Source organism: Tiliqua scincoides, chromosome 8 (assembly GCF_035046505.1).
Source record: "Tiliqua scincoides isolate rTilSci1 chromosome 8, rTilSci1.hap2, whole genome shotgun sequence".
Classification (NCBI taxonomy): Eukaryota; Metazoa; Chordata; class Lepidosauria; order Squamata; family Scincidae; genus Tiliqua; species Tiliqua scincoides.
The window spans coordinates 7,816,897-7,841,063 of NC_089828.1; the positions used below are offsets into that span (position 1 = coordinate 7,816,897).

The 24,167-nt window shown below is 46.6% G+C and overlaps 2 protein-coding genes across 4 annotated transcripts in view; one reads left to right on the forward strand and one right to left on the reverse strand.

Moving 5' to 3' along the window:
• Positions 1-360: 360 nt before the first annotated feature.
• Positions 361-22,124, reverse strand: AAGAB (alpha and gamma adaptin binding protein). Of its 2 annotated transcripts, none has more exons than XM_066635381.1 (10): positions 22,004-22,124; positions 13,647-13,837; positions 11,614-11,710; positions 9,150-9,239; positions 7,556-7,639; positions 3,969-4,051; positions 3,076-3,169; positions 2,719-2,823; positions 2,200-2,249; positions 361-1,655 (listed from the first exon to the last, which is right to left on the reverse strand). In XM_066635381.1, the coding sequence occupies exons 1-10, from the start codon at positions 22,068-22,070 to the stop codon at positions 1,578-1,580; spliced, it is 939 nt and encodes a 312-aa protein (XP_066491478.1). In that variant the 5' UTR covers positions 22,071-22,124; the 3' UTR covers positions 361-1,577. The 2 variants fall into 2 exon arrangements, with proteins under 2 accessions (XP_066491478.1, XP_066491477.1); XM_066635380.1 differs by having other exon boundaries at positions 3,076-3,172; positions 22,004-22,122.
• Positions 22,125-22,309: 185 nt separating this feature from the next.
• Positions 22,310-24,167, forward strand: part of IQCH (IQ motif containing H) — an 87,997-nt gene continuing 86,139 nt past the window's right edge. For both annotated transcript variants that reach the window (XM_066635206.1, XM_066635207.1), the window contains exon 1: positions 22,310-22,469. In XM_066635206.1, the coding sequence (XP_066491303.1) occupies positions 22,419-22,469 (51 nt within the window). In that variant the 5' untranslated portion in view covers positions 22,310-22,418. The remainder of the gene's footprint in view (positions 22,470-24,167) is intronic.

Genomic DNA, 24,167 nt, shown 5'->3' on the forward strand with positions numbered 1-24,167 from the left:
AAGCAGCTGGTACTGTGCAGGGTTGCTTGAAAGTGACATGCAATGCACATGATGCTTCTCTGCCTGGGTGGGATGTTTCCAGCCCTTACAAGGTTCATATCAAAAAGCAGAACCCTCACACGCTGTCCTAACTGCCAGTTCTGAATGGTTTGTTCCTCTGCCTGAAGGTTTCATGCTCCTGTCCCCCATCAGGCACAAGCCATAACTCAGCATTTTGTTTTCTTACCTCAACATTTTTAATGGGTCAAGTTTTGAAGCTCTACTACTCTAAGCAGCACCTCTTTGGAACCTGCCCTAGCAGAGGCTGCATGTTCAGTAGACCTTATTCAGCCCATTTACAGGTCAGAAGAAACCAAGAAGTAACAAGAGATTTTTATTTGTCTTGAAATCTCCTGTGCAAGTCCCCTTAATGGACAGAAGCTGCCTTCCCCCTTTCAAGGAGGCATATGCAGGGGAATTTCTTATTGGATTGTGGCTTCAAAAGCAGAAAAACAGCCCCACCCCTTTAAAACCTCTATTGTTACTACTAACATTTACATTTAAAGTAGCTACAAACTTAAAGTGCTTCAACTGTTTAGAAAGAAATTCGCAACAAAAATGATTCTTTTGTTCCAGTTAATGAGTTGGCATGTGTGTTCCTGGATGGACATTTGATCAGAGATAATGCTCCTCCCAGGAAGGGTGAACACTTTTTCCCCAAACAGCAGCTCTGCAAGATGATCTATGTATGATAACTCTCTGCCCTAGGCATTCAAGGAAGGGGAAGACTACAATCCTACTCTGCTACTAATATGACTTCAGGCCCAGTTGCAGAAACAAAACCCACACTCCAGAGGACTAGCTGTGGCCCCTTTGTCTCCTGCTAGATATTCCCTTGTGTATAGTGGCAAAAGGCCCCCACAAGACCTGCAAAATCAACAGTCCTCGGCATCACAGCACAGGTTGCCAAACGCACTCAACCTCTATTGACCTTGCCTAGTTACAGGAAGCTTATACAAGAGACTTATCACATGGACCCAGAATTCAAACTGTTTGCACCTAAACCAACTTAGGAGAGCTAAAAGGGGACAATGGAAGGGAGTAAACACAACCGACTGATAAATAATCACAAAATTCAAGACCCATTTTAGCCTCTAGGAGTTCTCATTCTGTCATACAAGCAGCTGCAGAGAGTGAAGCTCACTTATTTTTGGGAGACAATTTCTGTGGGAAGCTGTCCCCCTGCTTGCTTTCTAGATCTTGGTCCCTGCTTTGAAATGGAGTACATAAAAGGAGCCAGCCGCAAAAAGATGCATTGTAGTCACCTTGGTTTGGTCTGTACCCCAGTTTTCTTGGTGATCAGAACACCGTGACAGTCCATGTTTTTGTCAACAAATCCAGGCACAAACACAGAGCCATCTACTTTTCAGTGCTGTGGAACATTAACAAAACAAGCAAGGAGCAGCCTTGCTAGAGTCTCTGCACCCAACGTAAAAACAAGGTCTTTGCCAAAGAAAAATGGTTACAACAGCCAACTGTGGCTGGTACTTGCAATGCACTAATCCCCATCCACTCTCTGATGCACCAGCCTGGAGCTCTTAGATTTCTTCATCAGAGGACAGGCCTTCAATCTCATCTCTGTCTCCTCCAATGGCCATCCAGAATGCTTTGGTGACCTGCAAGTTAAGACGACAGGCTAAAGCCCCTGGAGATGGTTGCACCACAACTGCCTCAGATATGAATGTAATTTGCCCTTTACCCAACCCACACCGCTGCCGAGAAGTTTAAGAAAACCCTTTTGTATCAGCAAATCACTGGGAAAGTTTGAGGGTTCTCCACCCCAGCTGCTGGAGGGCTTGGGGGAGGGGCAGCAGCAAAGCAATATACAAAACTTCATAGGAGTACAGAGGTGCCATTGTTAACAACTCGAGCTTTATACTAAGGTCAGCCAAATTCTGCAACCTCTGAAAGTTAAGAAAAGTGATATGCCCTCTCATTTTGCCTAATTCCTTCTGTTTTTGCTTGTGGGAGAGAGATAAGGCAACTTGAAATCAGCTGCAGAGATGTAAATGAGCTGCAATAACAGAGGTACTCTAAAAATGGCTAGTCATTTAGCCCTTCTCCCCAGAATGCTCTCAGTGCACGTTCCACCCAGAACAGAACCATTGCCCAGGGGACGGAAGGACAGGTGGATGCATTTATGACTCTGGGGAGCCTCACCTTTTCTGCATGCAGCTTTCTCTGTTCGTGAGGGAGTGTTGCTGCCTTTTCTGCAGGAATAGATGGGGGGGGGGAGAAATGTTACTTGAAGAATTTGTCAAAAACAAAATCAGAAGGGGATTTCTGTCCAGGCTTGTGTCCCAGTGCCCACATTGCTTGACCTGCTACTGCTGCAGAGAATGGAAGGAGATCTGCTGGAGCAGTAATGAAGGTGACAGGCTGACAGGAGAGGGGGAGAGGGAGTCGGGAGATTCACTGTGGGGGCAAAGAGAAGGAGCCTGACCTCATTCTGTTTCCAGCACTATCAACACATTGGAAGAAAACCAAGCTATTTTCTGAGCTTTGGAAAAATAGTTCTTTTCTTCAAGCTTGACTATGGGGGTTCTTCATATAAATAGTTTACAAGGTGCATAGAAGCTATGCTGACGACGTAGTTTAAAGTAAACCAAAACCAAGCAAGCAAAACAAAATGGGAAGGAAACTTGGTCCAAAGAGTGAGTCTTCCAAAACACAGTGTACCTTTCATTTCCTTCAACTTGGAGAAAAGTCGTCCAAAGTTCTCCAGATCTCCCTCTCCTGCACTGAGACTGGCAAGCTCCTGAATATCCATATCCAGCATGGGATCTATAAGATTTATAAGAATAAAGTGAGTATTAGTCAGGTGCTCTTTTGCGGAGCATGTGCATAGGCTCCAAGATGTGCACAAGGTTCAAATAAGTTGAGGACTTTGGTGCTCCTCATGTACAAGAGCCAGGAGGAAGGCAGGGGTGTGGCAGGTGCCATCTCCAAGTTGCTGACTGGGCAACAGGCTCAAGCTGATCCCAATCAGAAGTGCATCCTCATTTGTTTGACTTCCTGTCAAATGAAATCTCTTACCAGCAACTGTGTTGGCCTGCAAGCTGTCTGCTTCAACCACACCTCCTCCTGCATCTGTGGTGGACTCTATTCTCTCCACTGGCAAGGGGTTGGGCTGCTGGACAAGAATAAGAGAACAGAAGTGAGACACAACACCTACAAGAAGGAAACATGGAACAGATGTCTGAGATGAAGGGAAGTCAATCACGGGCTCCGATGGCCACCAGCTCCCTAACCCCTGCTCAAGAAAATTCTTTGGCCGCTAGAACAACATTTAAAATACTAGTAGACTTTTTCTACCCAACTGCCATGGAAACCATCCAAAAGGATTACAAAATTAAGCCACCACTGGACACTAAGCTCTAACACGGTAGTGTTTCTATGTGAGATTGCTGGTATAAAGGTGGCTAGAGAAGCAGATGTGGAAAGCAGAGCTTGGACAGTTACCTTCCCCTAGGCTCTGAAATGCAGAAAGCTGCACAAGAATCATTTTTTTTTGGGGGGGGAGTTGCTCAAAGAACAGTACTCCCAACAAGTGTTATGTCCAGCAGCTAATAAAAAATAAATGAATAGCAATCTCACGTACACACTCAGGGCAGGTCAGTATATTTCTGCACTTTTGATAATTGTATAGAATCATGAAATCTGATGCTAAGAGTGGGGGGGGGGTGTTTCAAAATCAAGTTAAATTTCTAGACCCTGCAAAATAATCTTGGGTTGGAGGGAGTTGTGACAATTTTGGGTGGAACTGAGAAAGCCAGAGAATGTTTGCACGCCAGCCAAGAAGCTACAGAGCACTGAAGCAAGTGAAGTCAGTTGCCACTAAGAGGCAAGAATATAAAAAGGGCAAGGCAGCCGAGGCAACAAATGAACAAAACATACAAGAAGGATTATAAAAAAAAACTAGTGTTTACTTCTGAAGCGTCATTTTCTTCTGACCCAATGCTGTGATTTGCACCCACTAAGGCAGTAAGGAAGCCAAAGCCCTGATTCACATCTGAAAAGAAACAGCTGTTAGTTGCACACCACTTGGGGACTAATTTACAATATTGGGTGGTGATTCAGAGTCACGTCTATGGCCAATTTCCAGGAGTTTCACACAAATCTGCAGGTACCTGGTCTATAGAAGCAATCTGAGGGCAGGCATAGGGTGTGGACAAGGGGTAGGGCAGGAACAAGGAAGGGGAGAAATTTCACTGCAAAATCTTGACTGGGCTGAAGCCACCAGTCAGGCTAAGGAAGGAGAAGCAGTAACTAAGCTCCCCTTTAGACACTCCCTGCTGCACACAACAGTTGCTTAGAAAAGAGGCATTTCAAGTCAGTAAAAAAAATCTGCACTTCGGAAAAAACCCACCTCCTGGTTCTGATCAGAGTTCCTAAGAGGGTCACCTCAGCTGGAAGCTGCAGGTACCACGAGGAGCACTTTCACTCACAAGCCAGAAAAGCAAGTTCCCTTTTGCCAGGCACACACACACACACACACACACACACACACTCTCACACTCCACACACATTCTACAGGCTACACTTTTATTGAGCTTCTGTGGACTGCAACACCACTCAAAGGCTCAAGCAGGAAACAGGCTCTCCTCCCACCTGCAAGGCTCCAGTTTGCAAATGACTCATGCTCTCTAAGCAAAGGCAAATCAAAACAAAAGCACACACAAAGGGCAGGAGAATTCCCCTGCACCACCACAGGAAGCACTTGTGGCTCGCTTTATGCCAAGTAAAAAAGGCCTTCAGAAGACCATCCTCTCAACAGGAAGTCAACCCTGAGAGAGACAGCAGTGTGTGGGTGCTGAATCCCAACGTCCCAGTATAGCACTGGTTCTCCAACATCACTGCACCTCTTCTGCATTCTCCTGATTAGGCTGCTTTGTTCTCATTACAGCTCCTTAAAAGCCCGAAGCAGGCCACAGCAAAGCAAGCAGGAGGAGTCGCTGTTAAATGCAATTAAAACACCAAGCAGATCCTACAATATTCAGCCTTCCAGTCCCCACAGACCAACTGCTCCAAGACATGTCCTCCTGGAGAAAACCAGGGTGTAGGGCTGCCCATCCTCCAGGATTGGCCTGCCGTCTCCAGGAATCAATCTCCAGCTGACTATATAGAACTGTCCTGGAAATTTTAAACAGAGCTTCTAGGAATTTCCAACATTACATCATGATGAGAAAAAAGTATCCCAAAAAAGCTTCAGACAGAGTTGGCAGCCCTAAGAGTATCTCTCTCATCAGGAGCCTATTACAGCACAAGATTTACCTGGGGAAAGCCAGCAGCCTGTTCTTCACCTTGGGTGGCAAATGGAAGATGTCTGGGCTCTGTCAGTTCAGGCTACAGGTGGGGGCTCATGTGACTGAATTCTTCATACAAGACAAAACTAGCAAGTCAAAAGGGAGGCCAGGGTAGACCTCTTTTCCCTGACACCCCAGTTTCATAGGTGCAGGGAGTAGTTTTATGTTGTTCAAAGCAGCATTTAATCCTGCCCTCACCCCTGCAGTTTGAAGCGTTATAGCTCACACCCAAGTTTACCACCCAAGGGGGGGGGGCATTCTTTCAAACCAAGCTGGGCTCTGATCCAGGGGCAGCAGGGCTCCTCCTTTAAAACTTGGGGGAGGAGGAAGATTTCCCTCTGATTCTGCTGCTCAGCTTCCCTCCCCAGGAGGAAAAGAAATGGGAGGTGTCTAAGGAAGAGAATGTGGCTGAATAAAAGAGCTTCAGGAAAAACTGAAAAGCAAGACAAACCCATACAAGAAATGGAAGGAGCACCAGTTAACTAAGGACCAACACACAAGCATAGCTCACACTTGCAGGGATTAGGTCAGGCAGGCTCAAGTGCAGAATGAGTCAAGGCTGGCACGGGATGCTAATACAAAAAAGGTTTTCTGTTTACACCTGAAAGAGGACAACAGCCCAGAAAGTGCCAGGTCCACTGCATGGAGAAGAGGTAACAGAGGAGCCAAAGAAGGCAGAGCTGCTCCATTCTCATTTTGCACCCATCTTCTCCCACAAGCTGCTCCCAAGCTCTTCCTCAGCCAGCACAACCACTGCCCCTGCCCACAATATATCTCTACATTATCTCCCACTCTGCTCTCCTTCCTTTTCTTGCCAATTTAAACAGCCAATGAAACACAAAAGGGCCATCAGAGGATGCAGAGCTTCCATCAAACTACAGGAGTGCCCACTTTCTCTGCCATTTGCTACAACAGGACCCCCTGGACATGCTGAAATTTGGAATCGAAAGGCATCTGGCTTCTTCTCAACTATTTACATGATGTGCCAAAAAAGTCTCTTCTTCCCCTCCCTAGTTTTTCCCCAAAACATGACAATTTGGGCTCCACTCTGGCGGGCAATGTCTATTGAGTGCCCAGACCAAGAAAAACCAGGAGATCACAAGATAGCCAACTTTTCATATGCTGCCATTAGAAAAGGCCTGCTTAGAAAGTCTTGTCTGAAATCTCATTCCAATAGGGTGAGACTAACAAATACAGAGATAGTGGAAAGAGTTAGTTTCCACTGCCTCTTGGCCACACCGAGGCAGGCCCCTGGTCTGCCTAGCTCGGCAGTGTTGCACGGACTGGCAGTAGCTCTCCAGGGTTTCAGGCAGGGGGTCTTATGCAGTGCTACCTGGAGCAGCTGCCTGGGACTAAACCTGGGATCTTCTGTAGGCAAAGCAGGGGCCCTGCCTCTGAGCCCCTCCCCCCAGACTCTACTTGGAGGCAAAAACAGCATGAAAACTGGGGCCATCTCCTTCTCCTCAACACATCTAGATGCCTAACTGAGGAGATGAAACAGTAAACCAAAGGAGGAAGGGAAGGAGCGAGAACGACATGCACAACCAACACTACTGTGTGCTTCTGTCAATCTCAGATTCCACATCAATGGCAATTAAAAAAATAATTACATGACCAAACTGATCAAATTTCTCTGACTGACTCCAGGTGACAAGAAGACCCTCTTTTTACTTTTCTTGTCTGCTGAGGATGCAGTCAACCGCCGGCAGTCAAAGCATCAGCCCAGGCAGTCATCTCTTGCACACCAAGCCATTTCAGACCCTGTTTAGGGGAAGTGCTCCAGGTGCTCAGTGATGGGTCACAAATTAATAAATGTAGTAGGGAAGCAAGGGGAACCAGAGGAAGCTTCACTGTCAGTGTAGGGGCTAGTGCTGACCAGGGGCCAACTGTCCTGCAGCCACAGCTGTTTCAATGAGCTTTAATTCCTCAGGAGTTCCATGTGCCAATTTGCCCAGACAGACAAGCCTGAGCAAAAGTAGTGGGACAGTGCAGAAAGAGGAAACAGGCTTGCTGGGGCAAAAGGCAAGAATTCCTTTGGGGTCTGCATTTCACTTCAAGGAGACTGCGTGATGCATGGGACTGACCTCTTTCCTAAGGAGCCCCAATTTGCAACACATCGTTAAACCAAATGCAGAGAAATTGGGTGAACTGTCAACATGCAGCACAAAAAGACACATTGATGCAGAGGGGAAAAACCAAACACAACGCACCATTTTTCATCACAACATTTGACCAGACGTTGGCATTCAGGGCTTGGATGATTCGCTTCACTCCAGTAGATTCTGGGAAATCATCTAAATGGGAAAAAGACAGCAGTGATACTTGCTGAAGAGGCTTCTTCAGAATCAGATTAACAGGAATTCAGAAGGTCTAAAGTGGGGAAGGAAGATGCACCTACATTTGGGTTTTACACCAATGGCCCGATGGACTGGCCATTCTCAGAGAGACTCAACAAGACAGTGAAAATTCAACAGGGATTTGCAAAAGAGTAGACTTGCTTGAAGAGACTTGAGTCATAGGAGCTATAGCCTAGAGAAGTGGCTCCCAACCCACCTTGTCCTCTGCAGTGGGTCACAATGCTCCCAGTGGTGCTGGAGGCCTCTCCCAGCCCAGCAACCCACTCTTCAGGCCTACATGGGCCTCAGAATGGGCCACAAAAGCCTCCAAAAGCCACTTCCGGTTTTCAGAGGCAAACCGGAAGTGACTTCCAAAAACTGGTAGTGGTTTTGGAGGCTTCTGAGGGCCATTCTGATGTTTGCAGAGGTCTGCAGAGTGGATCATCAGACTAGAAAAGGCCTCTAGAGGCTCTAATAAGCAATGGGGCATCTGGAATTGCTCCTATTTGGAGCCAAACCAGTGCAAGGGCAGGTGAGAGGGCCGAGATCATGACCCATAATTTGAGAAGTGCTGGCCTAGAGCATTTACATGCAGTCTCCACTATGGAACAAAATTAACCACAAGTAGCACATGAGGTGCTAAGATAAAAGAATAATAAAGCACCTATATATTTTAACCTCTTAAAAGAGTTCTTTCTCCACTCACATCTTAAAGTTTGTTGTTTGGGACTTTAAAAGCCACTGGACCATCTTGCCACTATTAACAGGGTGTACAGAACTTCAAAGAAACAGTGATGCAACAAAGACCAGAAGGAAACTGAATTCTCAATCCATTGTGGCTGAAAGAGGGTTTCTCATGTAAGTCCATTTCCAAAATAACAGCAAGGATTAAAAAAACCCACAGCTAACATGTAATATTACCTGTGATTTTCCTATGATCATCTTTAGCAAGAGTTGGGGACAACAGGTTATTGAGTAAACAAGCTCAATGGGGTGGATTTTCTCCAGCACAGAATCAAAACAAGTGGCAGAAACTGCAATGCTATCAAAGGCTGGGAAGAATTTAGCTGGCTCAGCACTGCTGTTTGTTCAACCAATGAGTCACCTTGAACATTATTTTTCCCCGGCTCTTCAGTGAAGTATTACTAATCTTTAGAATGAAAAATCTAGAAAAGAGGTTATTAATGGCACCCTAAAGCAATGGCAGGTAACCTGCAACTCCACAACAACAGCACTGAACATGCGCCATTCATAATTCTGGCAAAGGCCTTGCCATTTACAACAAAGAACAACTGCAGACAAAAGAGGCCGTAGGGAGAAAAGGGGGAGAGACTGGAAAGAGCCACCTTCCAGAGGAAACATGCTTGTAAGTGAACCAGAGCAGGTGAACCACTGCATTTAAGATCAGTCTTTATTCAGGAGGAAACAAATCTACACACAGCTCAAAAGGGGAAGGGCTGCAACTCACCATCCTCATCAGGCAGCTCTTCAGGACTGAGTTCCACCAATTCAAAGCTGTGCTTGATGCACCATTCTTGGGCTTTTTGCCGGCTGACACCTGAAGCGAGCAGACAGAATCTAGTGGGCTACAGGATTCTTTTTGTACTTAGGGTGACATTTTATTCTGCTCTTCTCCACTTAGGGCAGCACACAATGTTCTTCCATGACCCCAGAATCATGGGGACAAAGGGTGTGATATATACAATGCCTACTACCACCATCCTGTGAAGTTAGGGCAGCCTAAACCGTGTAGCTGGCCCAAGTCACCCTGTGAGCTTCATGGGCAAGTGAGGCTATGAACTCATATTTCCCCAGTCCTTGTCCAACATGCTAACCACACTGCTGCTCTCACAAAAACCTTCCAAGCTGCCTTCTGCCGAGCCAGACTGCTGGTCCATCGGGCCCAGTGCCATCTACTGCGACCGGCAGCATCCCTCCAGGCTCCCAGAAAGAGAGATCTCCTTCTCATCACCTGCTACACGAAGCTCTCTACCTGGAGGTGCCAGGGCCAGAACCCAGGGCCTTCTGCATGCACAGCTTGCACTCTACCCAGTGAGCAACGGACTCCCCAAAGCCCTTTATGGCTCAGCTAACTTTTGCATGCAGGGAACACTTCTGATGTAGCCTTGGTGTAGATTCTCATTTTGACTCCATGCAGGCAGGAAAACTTGTTCCTGGCAACAGCTCCAAGCACAGGAGAAAAAAATTTCCTGCTTAACACCTTCGAGAGTAGCTGTCAGTTTGTGTACACAAGACCTACCTGGATGGACCAAGATGATTGTAGAAGATTCCTACAAGACAATGCATGGAGAACTTGCTACTTTCAGTGTGGCCTTCTGTTATGAAAAAGCTCTTTCTATTCATGTATTTATATGAAATATCTGGCCTTTCCATCCTTGCAGGAATCCAAGAAGACTTGCATAAATAAACACCACAATGCAACACACACTATTTTTTTAAAAGCAACAAAAATATTAGAAAACTAGCAAAGAGAAGGTAGTCCTGAGTTCCAGCAGGAGAGAATTCCACCGAACAGGTGCCATGACAGAAAGAGTCCTGTTGTGGATCACTGCCAATCAAAAAGACAATAGCACTCACAACAGGACCACCCAAGACCAGAGAATGGGCAGATTCACCTGGAAGGAGACTGTCCTTTAAAAACCTGGGTCCTAAATTGTTTAGGGCTTTATAGCTCATCACTAGCACTTTGAATCATGCCAGAAACATATAGGCTACCAAGTTACTGTATATGAATTAAGAGGGTAGTACGGTCATGCCTCATGCCTTCCATCAAAAACCTAGCAGCTGCATTCTATACTACTTAAAACTTCCAGGTAATCTTCAAAGACAGCTCCAGTAGAGTGTTACCATCATCTAATCTAGACACTACCAATGCCTGGGTAACCTTAGCCAAGTCTGTACAAACCAGAAATAGATCGAGTTGGTGAATTGGTCAAAGCTGGTTAATGGTGCTCTTAGCCATGACCAGCACCTGACAATCCAGGACCAAGGCCCCCAAAATGACAGATTTTCAAGAGGAGCCCTGTTCCCTCGAGACAACAATCCATAACCCAAGTCATTGGTCTCCTCTGGATTCAGCAGATATCATTTAAGAATGGTCACCCTCACCCAGGACATAACCGGCTCAAGGCAACAGTGTGCAACCTTGATGGCTTCCTTGGGTGAGGGAACTGGGTATCATCCACATATTGGTGACACCCAACCCCAACACCCTCTGTTGACCTCCCAGCAGTTTCATGTATGCATTAATACATGGAGTTGGAACAGAAGCCCTGGGGATACCAGAAGTCACCAGACATTGTGCCACACAAGAGTCCCCAGTACCACATTCTAGAACCCACACACAAGGAAGGAGCTGAGTCACAGTAAAACGGATCTCCAGCCAGGCAAGACAGTGCAGGAAGCCACCATGTTTAGGATATAAATAGCCACCAAGAGGTCCGGCAGAACCAGTAGGGATGTCGTCCTCCTGTGCAACTCCCAGTGTAGGTCACTCACTGAGCTGACCAAGGCTGTCTCAGTTCCAAATCCAAGTTGGAACTCAGACTGAAATGGATCCAGAAAATCTGTTTCCTTCAAGAACCCCTGGAACTTGGTTGCCAACACATGCTCAAGTTCCTTGCCAAAAGAACAGCAATTTAGGGATTTCAGCTCGGACATTCACTTCTGGAATCCTGAGGCCTTCAGTCCCAGATCTTACAACCTGTGCCAATTTTACTCCCAAATAACTAGAAGCAAATGGCTCAGTAGGCCCAAAAGGTCCACACATGACAAAGTGTCCATGCATGACTACGTTGCCTGAAAGTGATGCAGGAACCATTAGTAACATACAGCTGCCCATTTCCCCCAAAGGCCCCTTCAATGGCAGACATGTCACTTAACCACCCATCCTCTTGGCGTTGTCACCTTACCGTTTTCACAGACTCTGTCACAGACCAAGATCATCACTTCAGGCAGCCACTCTTCTACAAGGGGAAGCCAGGCAGAGATTCCATCCAGTCCAGAAATCTGCAAAATGACACAGGGGTTACTGGCTTCTCTTCCGAGCCTTTTCAGCAGCACTAACACAAATGAAACTAAGCACTGCAATAGTCCTGATCAGAAAGCGAAGGGAACAATCAGAAGCTGGGGAAAAGGAGAGATTGTATTATTGCCTGTCAAGTCCTAGCTGGGTTCAGGGACAAGGATGGGGAGGTCGGATCAGGTTCTAGAGGGGAAGACAGCAGTCTCAAAGGGCCAGAAGAAGTGAAGTCACACAGAATGCAGATAACAGAAACAAAGGAGCAGGGGGCAAAAAAGCAGGTACATAGTTAAAATCAGGCAGAAGGTTGGGTTCCCAAAAATGGTAGTTTGGGAGGGGGAGGGAGGCAAGGGAGGCTAGGAGGCTACACACAGCAAAAAGCTGGTTAACCATGGAATTAAGCCTGAAGTCAGAGTTACATAAGGCCAGCTAGACTCCTGCCAGGTAGACCCCTACTAGTTCCTCTGGCTAGGTGAGGAGCTGCAGTACCCTCCCTGACCATTACCCTGGGTGGTGCTGCAGAACAGCAAAGGTCATATCAGTAGCTCACTCTGCCTGAAAACTACCCTGGCAATGCTTGGGTAAACCTTGTTGCTGAAGGGCCTCACTCAAGATCACCAGCTCCAGTACCTTCAATCACCAAGAAATGCTATTCCTTTACTGAGCCTCAGGAACTGGAGGTCCCAGACCAAATAAAGCTCCACAAAAAGGTGCTCTCTGTCCCTCAGTTGCTAACCAAAGGTCAAAAGCAGTAGCACAGAAGAGTCAACAATCTGTAGACTAGGTTGATTTTGTGCAATGTGAGATACATTCCTAGCTGGTGTGCTAAAGAGCAATGGATGCTAGTGTGATATTTGGAAAAGGAACATTAAAGAGCAAATGGCTCAAGGTGGGATTCGGCATTTGCGTCCAGCTTTGCTGTGTAAGACTCTGGCTTTCTACAGAGGAGAAAATTGAGACTTAGGTTCTGAGATCACTTCTATCACTTTTTAAAACGTTGCTCAATTACTCTGTACTTGCTTTCCTTCTGTTCTTTAATTGCCACCACTTAGCAACAATCAAGCAGCTCCATTTAGGCTTGAAACTCCAGGCTTGCAAAAGGGATTGAAATGGGTTTGGGGGGGGGTGTCAACTACTTGCATTCCTTGGTTGCAGCCACCTTTTCTCCAGGAAGGGAAGCCAGGCCTGCAACCTTCTCCAAAAAACATATGCACTGTTGAGCTCAAGATCTCCTGTAGTCAGAGAGAGGCCTGCATGGATGCCCTGAACCACTTGCTCTGTGCCTTGGATGCTCTGAGTCACACTTCATCTACTGCACAGAGCTCTGCTCTGCAGTGACACATGTAGTTAGTAATAGGAATTCTAGAAGAGGCAGGCACCTAGGGCAAAGTGATGACTGAATGTAATGAAAACATCAAGGACATGGAAATACCCAACACTAAAACTATCAATGCACAAACAGAAATTCTCCAAGAGACCAATCCTGAAGAAAAGGAAGCAAAATGCCTTCCTGCTGTGGCCATTATTAATTACCTGAGCATGGGTCGAATGACCTAAGAGCTACCTTCAAAGACTGGAGGCCCTGGACCAAACTCAGCCTAGGAACTTGCCTAGTTAAGAACATAAGAAGAGCTCTGCTGGATCCCTAACCCAAGAGCCCAAAGGACATTTAGTTCAGCTTACTGTATCTCACAGTAGCCCACCAAATGCCCCAGAGAGCACACAAGACAACAGATACAATCTGCGTCCTGGTGCCCTCCCCTGCATCTGGCAATCAGAGGCAGCCTGCCTCTAAAACCAAGAGTTTGCACATACCTACTTTTTTTAGTTCTTTTCTGTAGTCACTGATAGTTTCTGGTGGCAGAGAGTTAGAGAGGCCAAAGTGGCCTAGAACCTGCAGATATAAAGTCCAGAAGTACTCACTGTTGTGCTGTCAAAATATATCAGGAAGGCTTGCACAGACTCTGCAATTTCAGCTGTCACGAGAAAGCGATTTGGCACAACACATAGGTGGATGTCAGCTGAGTAGTATTTGTTGTCTATTGTCCAGGGGTAGAAGTGGACTCCACCGCCCGAAGAAACATCTTGAGGAAGTTCTTCTGTCCCAATGATACCTGAAAGGGAAACATAAGAGAGATATAAAGAGATATACACAGTGACTTCCAGGGAGGGCATCAAGACACAGGTTGTGTCTTGCTGTCTTATGTGCTCCCTGAAGTATTTGGTGGGTCACTGTGAGATACAGGAAACTGGACTAAATGGGCCTTTGGCCTTATTCAGCAGGTTTCTTCTTATAATGACTTGGAGTTTCTCTCCCTTCTTTGAGAGCCCCGACCTGAAAATGGTTTTTGTGCGCACATGTGAGCATGTGGGAACGTGTGTGGCCTCTTCCCATGCCCTTGGCATTTTCCCAAATAAATGAGTGTAGGAATGCATTAGGGTGATAGGAAAAGGTTACACTTCTGCCATGTTCTTACTGCCACTTCCATGGCAATTATATTGGACCACAGCAATGCTCTCTCAACTGAAAATGCTAGTCTTAGGCTTCAAAGTTCTAAATGGTTTGGGACCAGGTTACTTCAGGAGCAAATAGCTCCTACATGATCCTCCCTCCATGAGACCAGGTTCATGGCAGTACACAAAACAGGGCCTTCTCAGAGGTGGCACAGAGAGGGTGGAAGGCCTTCCCTGTGGAACCTACCTAGCTCATCTTCATGCCAGTGTTTAACTTCAAAAATATCAGTAGACTTTTCAATGGTCAGGTTAAGTCTGCGCTGCTAATTTTGATATGATCTAATTTAAGAGTGATATTGTAATAAAGCTTTCAGCATTGTGTAGCATTTTTGTAATTCTCATATATTTTTAAATGTGTGAGTTGCTTTCTGTGTTAAGAAGAAAAGCATAATAATTGTCTGCCACATTGTTTTGGGTTTTTTAATGCCTTTTGTGTGCCTTTTTAATGCCTAATGTGTATGCGGAACCTCCTGATTTTAGAAATGGGTTATGTCAGAATGCCAGATGCAGGGGAGGGCACCAGGATGAGGTCTCTTGTTATCTGGTGTGCTCCCTGGGGCATTTGGTGGGCCGCTGTGAGATACAGGAAGCTGGACTAGATGGGCCTGTGGCCTGATCCAGTGGGGCTGTTCTTATGTTCTTATGTTCTTCTTGCTTTTATTGCAAACTACTTTGATCAACTTTTCTGAAGATGGGAGTTTATAAAACTTTTTATAAACAAAGAGTCTGCTGCTGCTGCTGCTCTCTGCTTTGCCCATACATCTGCAAGGTCAACGGTAGCCCCATCTCCCCTTTGCATCAAGTACAGGAGCAGGCGAGTTTTACTGTTTTTCAGAAGGACTCTGTGAAAAGGAAGGCTCCAAACAAACTTCTGATCTGGAGCTCCACAATTGGAAGTCCCAGTGGTCAAGCTGTCTTAAATGTAAAAGGAATACCAATCTACCCACCCACCTACCCCCCAAAAAACTGCTAATGCAGAAGCAATGAAAAATGTGACCATAGGGCGGGCTGGCAGTCTGCTTTGGGGTAGGGTGAAGGTCTGACCAGTTTCCATCCACTAATCTCTCATAGCAGGTCTCCCATAAAATGAACTGTTAACCTGGGCTCTAACCTGACCTCCCCAAATGGAGGACCAACTGTTTGGTAGTAACTCCAAATCCCAACAGCTATCCCACACACAGTTGTGCAATGTCACACAGGCCTTCTAGAACCTGGAATAGCTATGTTCAGGTTGTCAGGGTTCCAGAAATTTCCTTCGAAAGCAACTTACACTTTAGTACAAACATCACACTACCCTCCCACCATAATGACAGCTTTCTATATCTAGCTACAGAGAACATGCTCATTTTAGGATAGTCTTTCAAGGCCACACTCGCTTCTGAACCCAAAAAGCATCTTTCCAGAAAACTGCTATAACTGCCGAAGCTCATGGGCTTGACAAGGGCAGAATCTCAGAAGGACTCTCTTTTAATTTGCTTTATCTCCATAAACACAGGGAGGGCCCTGTGGTTCCAAATCCAAAATGCTTAGAAAAATCAACTGACGCACATGGTGACCACAACACTTCGGCACGCCTCCTGGGTCAGACTTTGCGGCATGTGTGGTCACAGGACACAAGTCAGCTCTTGGATGTTCTCTCTCTCCCTGATCCTACAAACTGGACTTGTTGTGAGGCTGCAAATATGTTTCTCTCCCCCCAAGCACCTGCACAGAAAACTGAGCAACAGGCTCCCATTTGAACAGGGGCTTGCACAAGCTTACCCTAGAAAAGTGACTGTGATTAAACCATCAGTTCAGTCCTGGGTCCAAAACCATTCCCCAAGAACCGAACAACAAGAAGCTGTCCTTGCATTTGGGGTCAAATGGGTGAGCAGATCAGAGGTTGCTCCAACTGGGGCAGCTGGTATGGGCCTATATGGCCACCAATTTCAAGGCTGTCCACATATTTTCAGAACTAGCAGAAGGGGCAGTGTATTGCTCCGCTTCAAGACATAAAGTCATGAAAAACCCATTATTTAATAAAGAATATTTTCAGTATAGATATAACCTAGTTATCCTTGGATTTTTCACCCATAGTTTTATCTCAATGTGATGAGAAGGGCCCTTTAAACTAAAGAAAAAATAGTTTAACAATAGCTTTGTTACTGCAAGAGAGGGCAGCTAGCTGACAATTCATCATTCTCTCTCCTGGTACTTAGAACAGCTTCACTCCAAGGCAAGTGACCTCTCCCTTCCCCCTGAGCTTATGAAATAATGCTAAATGGCAATGATTATCACCTTCTCCATTCTTTCCCCCACACTGGCTCCAGGTGAAGGGAGGGATTGCTGCCTCCAAGTGAAGCCTTTCTAAGTGCCTGGAGAGAGATTGATTGTCTGTTTGATGCATTATAAAGGTCAGCAAAGCTGTTTTAAAATCGCCTAGCAAAAGAACATTGTGTTTTTAAATGGATATGCTTTAATGTGATTTTTGCCATCTGCATGAGTTGCCAGAACGGAATCCTCATAAATAACGAAACTCAGCCTGAACTTCTGGCTTTGAGTTGGAAGTCCTCAAACAAGAAGAGGTTCTATAGATGAGCAGATTCAGCTTCCACAGTATTCTGTCACTAGCTGGATTGTCAAAACTCCATGACCACCCTACAAATTCTTTTAGACATAACAATGACAGCATTTCCATCTGGCCTTTCATCTTGCTTCTTAAGTTAAGCAGTTTTCAATTCTGCCAACTGCTTTTAAGATGATTCTATTCATTCTGTTTGGGTGGATAGGCAAAGAGAGCTGTTCCTTCTTGTGTCTGGAGAGCCACCTGGTGGCGTAGGCCTCAGAAATCCTTCCAACCAACAGTGGGAGAGCCTGCATTACAAGAAGTTACTGTGTTAAGTTACTCAGCCTTTCCTGAAAACAAACCTAGAAGCATCTTTGTTTCACAGAAACAAGGAGCATCGCCTGTGGTTGTTGACATAAGTGCAATGGTTGGTTTTGTTTCCAAAAGTGACTCCATCCAGAATAGACCATCAGTTTGCAACAGTTTAGCTTTCCGTGCAACTGCTGCAGTTTATTGTTTTGTATAAAGTTGCACCTGCTGATACTTTATTGTGTATTTTTCAGAGTAAGACACACCAAGTATTTCTCCAAAGCAGAACATAAAGAAAAATGCTACTAATTAGTCATCAGTTGGGAGGGACATTAAAGAAGAAAAGGCCCAGGGGAAGGGGGACACACACAACATTTTTGTTGTTAAGGCTTTACATAGAAAAACTGAAAATCTGGGAGGACATATAAGAAACTTCTTGTGAAGTTCTTTCCATTCTCAGTGTGAATGAAATTTTTTTAAGGGAGCATTGTAAAATATTGCAACAGCACATACATGCTACTACTACAAATGTCTTGTATCCAAGATGCAATGGTAGTAATACAACTGATGCAAGCCCTGGTGATGTGTCTGGCTAGACTATGAAGGTAGCAACACCCTTAGGACTTGAGTTAGGAAATAATTTTCCAGTTCAGTGTTACAGAAGGCGACCTTCAGGTATGTGGCCCAAAGTCCTGCAACAGGCTGGCAAGGCCTCTAAATCTTCTTGCTTCCCACTGGCCTCAGTTTCCTTCCTATTCTGCAAAAAGTGAAAAACTGACAAAATGAAAATGAACACACACAAATTGAGGTGCACACAAACTGGAACAGAGCAAAGTGACCCAATTTGCATCAGGCAAATATCTGTATTCCAAAGTCTACCTTGCTCAAAACGAACCAGCAGAGTCAGGCACCATAAATCTTTCAGACAGATTCTAATGAAAAACTTCACAAGTATTCTCAGGGATATGTTAAGTAATGGAGCAAAGTAGTATAGAAATAGTATAGCATAGAGCATTTAGAAAAAAAGGGGGCTGAGGCTTGAAGGGAGAATTGTTTTGTTGGTAGAACTAGAAATAAACAAAAAGCTGAAGTCTCAATACACTGTAAATAATAAATATGAGTTCAGGACAGGCAATTTTGCCTGCTGTTACCACAGCAGCCCAAGCATGTATATGCTTACTCAAGTAACTTCCAGGAAATGTAATGTGGCTTACTCCCAAGTAAGTGTGCACAGACCTGCAGCCTATGTGCATGATGAGACACTACTGAATAGCTCAATGGTACTATAAAGACCAACTAATATCCACATTTATTCTTATCGCTTAATTAAAAAATATAGATGTTTATTTTCAGATATTTTCCTCTGAAGCTATAAGGTTTTTATGCTTCTATGGAATAATTCCAAGGTCTACGTACCAACTATTGTACCTGAAGTCTGCCCCACTGCTTGTGTACACCCAGAAGAATATTTGTTCCTAAACAGAAGGCACAAATGCCCTATTAAACTCCCCTCAGTCTTAGAAGACATTTGCCATGAGACAAGAGAAGGACACTGTTCCAGACATACAAGCCCAAAGCTTCTCTGGTCATGCATGCAGAACAGGTTTTATAGACAATCCATAAGTTGGATCAAGGTCCCAGAAATTAAGCTTTCTTCTGGTTTACTGTTTGTTGACAGCTTCCATTTTCAAATTTTATACTAGTGCCTTACTAGTAATACTAGTAAGTTTCACATACGTATACCAAACAGTACAGTTTTATTTGCTAAGTTAAACATAATATACAGAATATTCTTTAAAGACTAAACTTAAATTGGATATGAAAGGGTGCATTGCGCATATTTCAAAACTTTCTTAAAATGCTATTATTTTACTGGAAGAAAGCAAGCAGTTTCTTAGTTCTGGGAGAATAACCTCAACATTTCTGGCTTTTTTGCAGGGGGGAGGGTACAAAACCACCCAGCCTCCAAGCCATTTCTCCCCTCCTTCCAATCTTCTCCCCCAGCTCAGCAAACTAGAACCAAATTAATCTCACATTCATTCTTCAGTTTAACTAATGCTTAATGCTCCTTTTTTTCCTGTTCTCACCAAGCATGTAGCAGCAACATGTACACCTTTATGAAGGACTACAAGGCACAGAACTGTGGAGATACTACTGCATGCTGAACAATCAATGGTAAGCACGCCATCTAAATAAACTATGTAAACAGCCTGCCATGTCCAAATAAAGACCTTGGACAAATCTCACACACCAACTGTCCTAGGTGGTTTCAGGGACAAGGGGGGTGGTTGGGTCAAGTGCCAGAGGGGTAGGCAGCAATCTCAAGGGGCAGGAGAAGTGAAGTCACACAGAATGCAGATAACAGAAATGAGGGAGCAGGGGGCAAAAAAAGCAGGTACATAGTTAAAATCAGACAGAAGCTGGGTTCTGAAAAGTGGCAGTTGGGGGAAGGGGAGTGAGGCAGTTTTAAACTAGCCCTCTTTAGTAGACATCTGATTTATTGAATTATTTATTTTTACTTTATTAACTCCTGCTTTCAGAGTGATAAAAAGGCAGCATGAAAAATGATATAAGCAAATAAAATGAATTAACAGAGCACTATGAGTGGTTAGTGAGCTATACAAACAGATCTAGAATAGTTTTGTTTAGCAAACACCAGGCAAGCACGGCTGAAGAAATGTAGGAAGGACAGAAAGCATATTTCTGCCCATTGCTTTCTGCCCATCCAACAGCTCCTCCACTCGCTTATTATTTTACATACAACAGAAATTTGAATGTATCTGTATGCAGAAAAGCAGGATAAAAACAGATACATAAGTAAGCCTTGTAGGCAGAAAGCAAGAGGGGGACTGACATGGTTTTTTGTCACAGGAAAGAAAAGTTAGAAATACAGTCAATTCTCTTTATATCCGAATTTACTATCTGTGAATTTGCTTCTCTTGGGGGGGATTGCCACCTACCTCTCCTAACTCTTTTCTCCTTATCTGCTAATACTGTGCTGGTGCCAGATCAAACGGGCATCGGAATTGGCCTGTACAACGGAATTGTTGAACACATTCATGTTCGCTTCCAGACTTACTCCACTATCTTGGGGCTTCCAGCTAAACCTTCACAAACTCAGTGATGATGAAAGGCTGATGAAGAGAGGTCACTGGAAGGCCACCTGAGGGCAGTTTTGGGGCTGGGGCAAGCCAAAGGAAGGAGCCAAGGGACTGGTGGCCGACGACAACACGCGAAGCAACCCCCTCTCCACTGCTGAAATCTGAGGCCTTGCTGCTGGCCTAGCAACTTTCAATGAGCCAAGGGATAGCCAGCATGGAGAAATTGCCATTGCAACCTTCAAGGCATGAGGGATATCCAGCACTGACTCCACCTGAACCTTCACACCCTGGTGATGATGAGCGCTCTCTGGAAGGTTACCCAAGGGCTGACCTGGGGTGAGCCCAGAAAAGAAGCCAAGAGACAGGTGGAGAAAAGGGATGGGTGAAGCAAGCCCAGTGACGCAGCTGGAGGGGGCAGAGCACCCAGTCTGGTGGGGGGGGCAAGCAGCCCCTCCCTTCGGAGCCATTCCCAGTGGGGAGAACAAAACGGAGCCGGAGGGGGGAGGGAGAAAGCCGTACGGCTTTGTTTTGCTCCCCCGGTGGGAATGGCTCCGAAGGGAGGGGCTGCTTGCCTCCCCCGCCAGACTGGGTGCTCTGCCCCTCCTGGCTACGCCACCAAGCAAACCCCTTCCCACTGTTGAACTCTGAGGCCTTGCTGTTTGGTCAGTAACCTTCAGTGAGTTGAGGGACAGCCAGCAGAGGAGGAAAGATCAAATACTGGAGAGGTTGATGTGCCCTCACTATCACCCAGCCCCACAGACTTCAAAGTAAGCCTCAGGTCTTACTGGTAAATAGAAGAGGGTCCCCTGGGACCTAACCCCATTTTCCCCACAGGCTCAGCGATTCCGTATCTGCTAATTTGGTCTCCACTGGGCTTTCCAGGAACCAAACCCTAGTGGCTAACACGAACTGACTGAAGGCTACAGATGGAGAGGCTCCCAAACACAGAAGCCCTTTTAGACATCATGTGTCACAAATGACATTAATGAGCTGTGAAATTAAATGATGCTGCTGCTCATGGAGGCCTCTGCTGCTCTCAGTGCCTTCCCATGTGCTATCAGGGCTTTTCCACAGGTGGCCCAGAGCAGGGACTGTCAACCTTCTTCATTGACAAGGCCCACCATGCTGCCAGAGGAGGTTCACATCCCCCACTGGCCCTACTAACAAATGACCCAAATTCCTGTGGCACACCTGTGGACCACTTGCTGCACAGTGGCTGAAAGCAGCTGCCCCACAGAGCTTCCTTTACGAGCCCACCATGTGCGGTCGACAGACAATCCTCTGCACATGCTCAGAAACACTCTGTTATTGCACCAAGGCCGCAATCCTGTGCATGCTTTCCTGGGAGCAAGTCCACTGAACATAGCGGTGCTCACTCCCAGGAAGGTGTGCAGGGAGTGCAGCCTCAGAGCCCAGTTCTGGGCAAGTCGACTCGGAAGTAAGTCCCACCGACTCCTCTGGGACTTACTTCTGAGCAGACACGCAAAGGGCTGGGCTCCTAGGCGGCGCTCCTCGCACGCTTCCCTGGGAGTAAGGCCCACTGATTATAATGGGACTTACTTCTGAATAGACATGCCTAGGATGGGCTCTAAGGCTGCCAGCCCAGCCGCACTTTCTCGGGAGTAAGGCCACTGATCACAACGGGCTCCCTCCCGAGGGACGAGCAAGGGACTGCGGCCGCTCCCCCGCTCGGCCAGTGTCCGGGGTCCTCCTCCCCTGGTCCGGGGGGCCCGGCGCGCGGGGGTTGCTAGGGGAGCGTTGCTATGGAGACGAGGAGACCTGCCCAGAGCGGGGGCGGCGCAGCGACTCACGCTTCACCAGCTCCTCCCCGGGGAACTCGGCAGCGCAGCTCGTAACCAGCGCACAGGGAACGGCCATGGCGGCGCCCGCGACGGGACTCCGAGGCCGCCGGTCTTCCTGTTCCTGCCGAGGCCCCGCCCCTTCCGGCAGTGCGGGCCGCACCACTGCACGCCCGAGGGGGGCGCCGAGTCCGTCTCCTCAGCCGCCCACCCGGCCGTGACGCGCGGCACCTCCCCCTTTCCCCCGCATGGAGCGAAGGAGGAGTTCGGCCCCCGCCTGTTTGCAGGGGGCATCTTCCTCCCCCCGCAGGCAGCACAAATGGTCCCGCCCGAGCCGTTGCTAAGGCCGCGGTCACGCGCGTCCCGTTGCTAAGGCCGCGGTCACCTGGTGCGGCTCGCGGCGCCCCTGAAACTGAGGGGAGGCGCCATGGCCGCTGCGGCCGAGCCGGGGGCCGAGATTGGGGCCGTCCTGGTCCAGGTGGGTCTGTGGGTCGTAGCCCGGGGCTCCGGGCAGCCGCTTGACCAGACTCCCATGAGCCTCCGCGCCCACAACCGCCAGCCGCTTGACCAGGCTCCCATGAGCCTCTGTGCCCACAGCCGCCAGCTGCTTGACCAGACTCCCATGAGCCTCTGCGCCCACAGCTGCTTGACCAGACTCCCATGAGCATCTGCGCCCACAACCACCAGCCACTTAACCAGACTCCCATGAGCCCCTGCACCCACAGCCTTCTCCCTCTGTTCTATGATGCTTTTCGGTGGAGAGGGAGACATGCGCCACCCACATGGCCAGAGCCTAAGGGGGCGCAAGGACAGGCCTCTGACCCAAGGACCTTCCAGTATGGGACGCAAACACACACATACCCAGTGAGGCAGTGGGGGAGGGGCAGCAGGACACATTTTGCTCCACATGAGGACTTTTATGCAATATTATAGTAGTATAGTTTTAATTTGTAATATTCAATAATGTAATTACAAAAATGTAAAATTCAATTTATGTGCATTGCACTATAGAAAGTTATTGCAATAACTATTCTATGTTACAGTCATTATCATATTCTATATTATAATATATTATAGTATATATTAGAATATATTTAATTTTTAAATATTGAATTATTCATGTAAATCCTTGTAAATTGATTTTTGCAAAAGAATAAGGGCCCTTCCATTAGGGGCTTGCAATCCAGAGATGTGCAGGGCAGGGCAGCAGGTGAGGCGGAACCACCCTGTCCTACTCCATGGGAAAGCACCGAAGCTGCCCCACCTGCTTACACCTGAGGAGGCTCTCCTTACACCCAAGAAGGCAAGTGTAAGGAGAGCAGGCAGGGTAGCTGCAGTGCTTTTCCATGGGCTATGACAGTGCGGTTCCAACTCACCTGCTGCCCCCATACCACACCTCTCTTACAATCTAGAAAACAAGTCTTGTGGCCCCTTAAAGCAGGGGTGTCAAACCTAAGGCCCACGGTCCAAATACAGCCCCCAGATGCAATTTCTCTGCCCCTCCCATAATTGGGCTCTCTCTTACCTTGAAAATATGAACAAGATTTGCGCATTTTCTCTTCTGTCATTTGCAGCTAATGAGTTTCTGTGGGAGAACAGTGCTTATTTCTGCCTATCATCTGCTTAATGATGTGACTGCCTGCTTAATGATGCCGTTTTCTTCTGGTCCTCAGTACCTGGCACTTTTGTTATGTTGTCACCACTTAATTTTGTCGCTTCTGACCTGCGGTAGGCACTGTGAATGCTACCTTCGAACCTCTGTATGAAACCAGTTTGACGCCTGTGCCTTAACAGCTAACAAGGTTGCTTTTGTTGGCTAGAGTTGCATGAAGTCTTCTCATCTGACAGGTGTACATGCACATGTGGTGGTGACAGACAAGAACCGTGTATGAAGTGGGACAAAGGGCTGTGGGATGCAAGAGAGACATTCTATTGCCAGTTTTATTTAAGGCTTAAAAGTAAGAAATGGTAGGTGTTGTGATGATTCACAACAGCAGTTTTAATCTAGGAAATGGCCCAGAAGAAGACAAAGCCAGGGTAGATAGAAAGAATATTTCAGTCCAGTTCTGGTCACCACATCTCAGAAAAGGACTTAAAGAAACTGGTGAAAGTACAGAAGAGAATAACAAATGATTATTGGGCTGGGGCACCTTCCTTACGAAGAAAGGGTACAGTG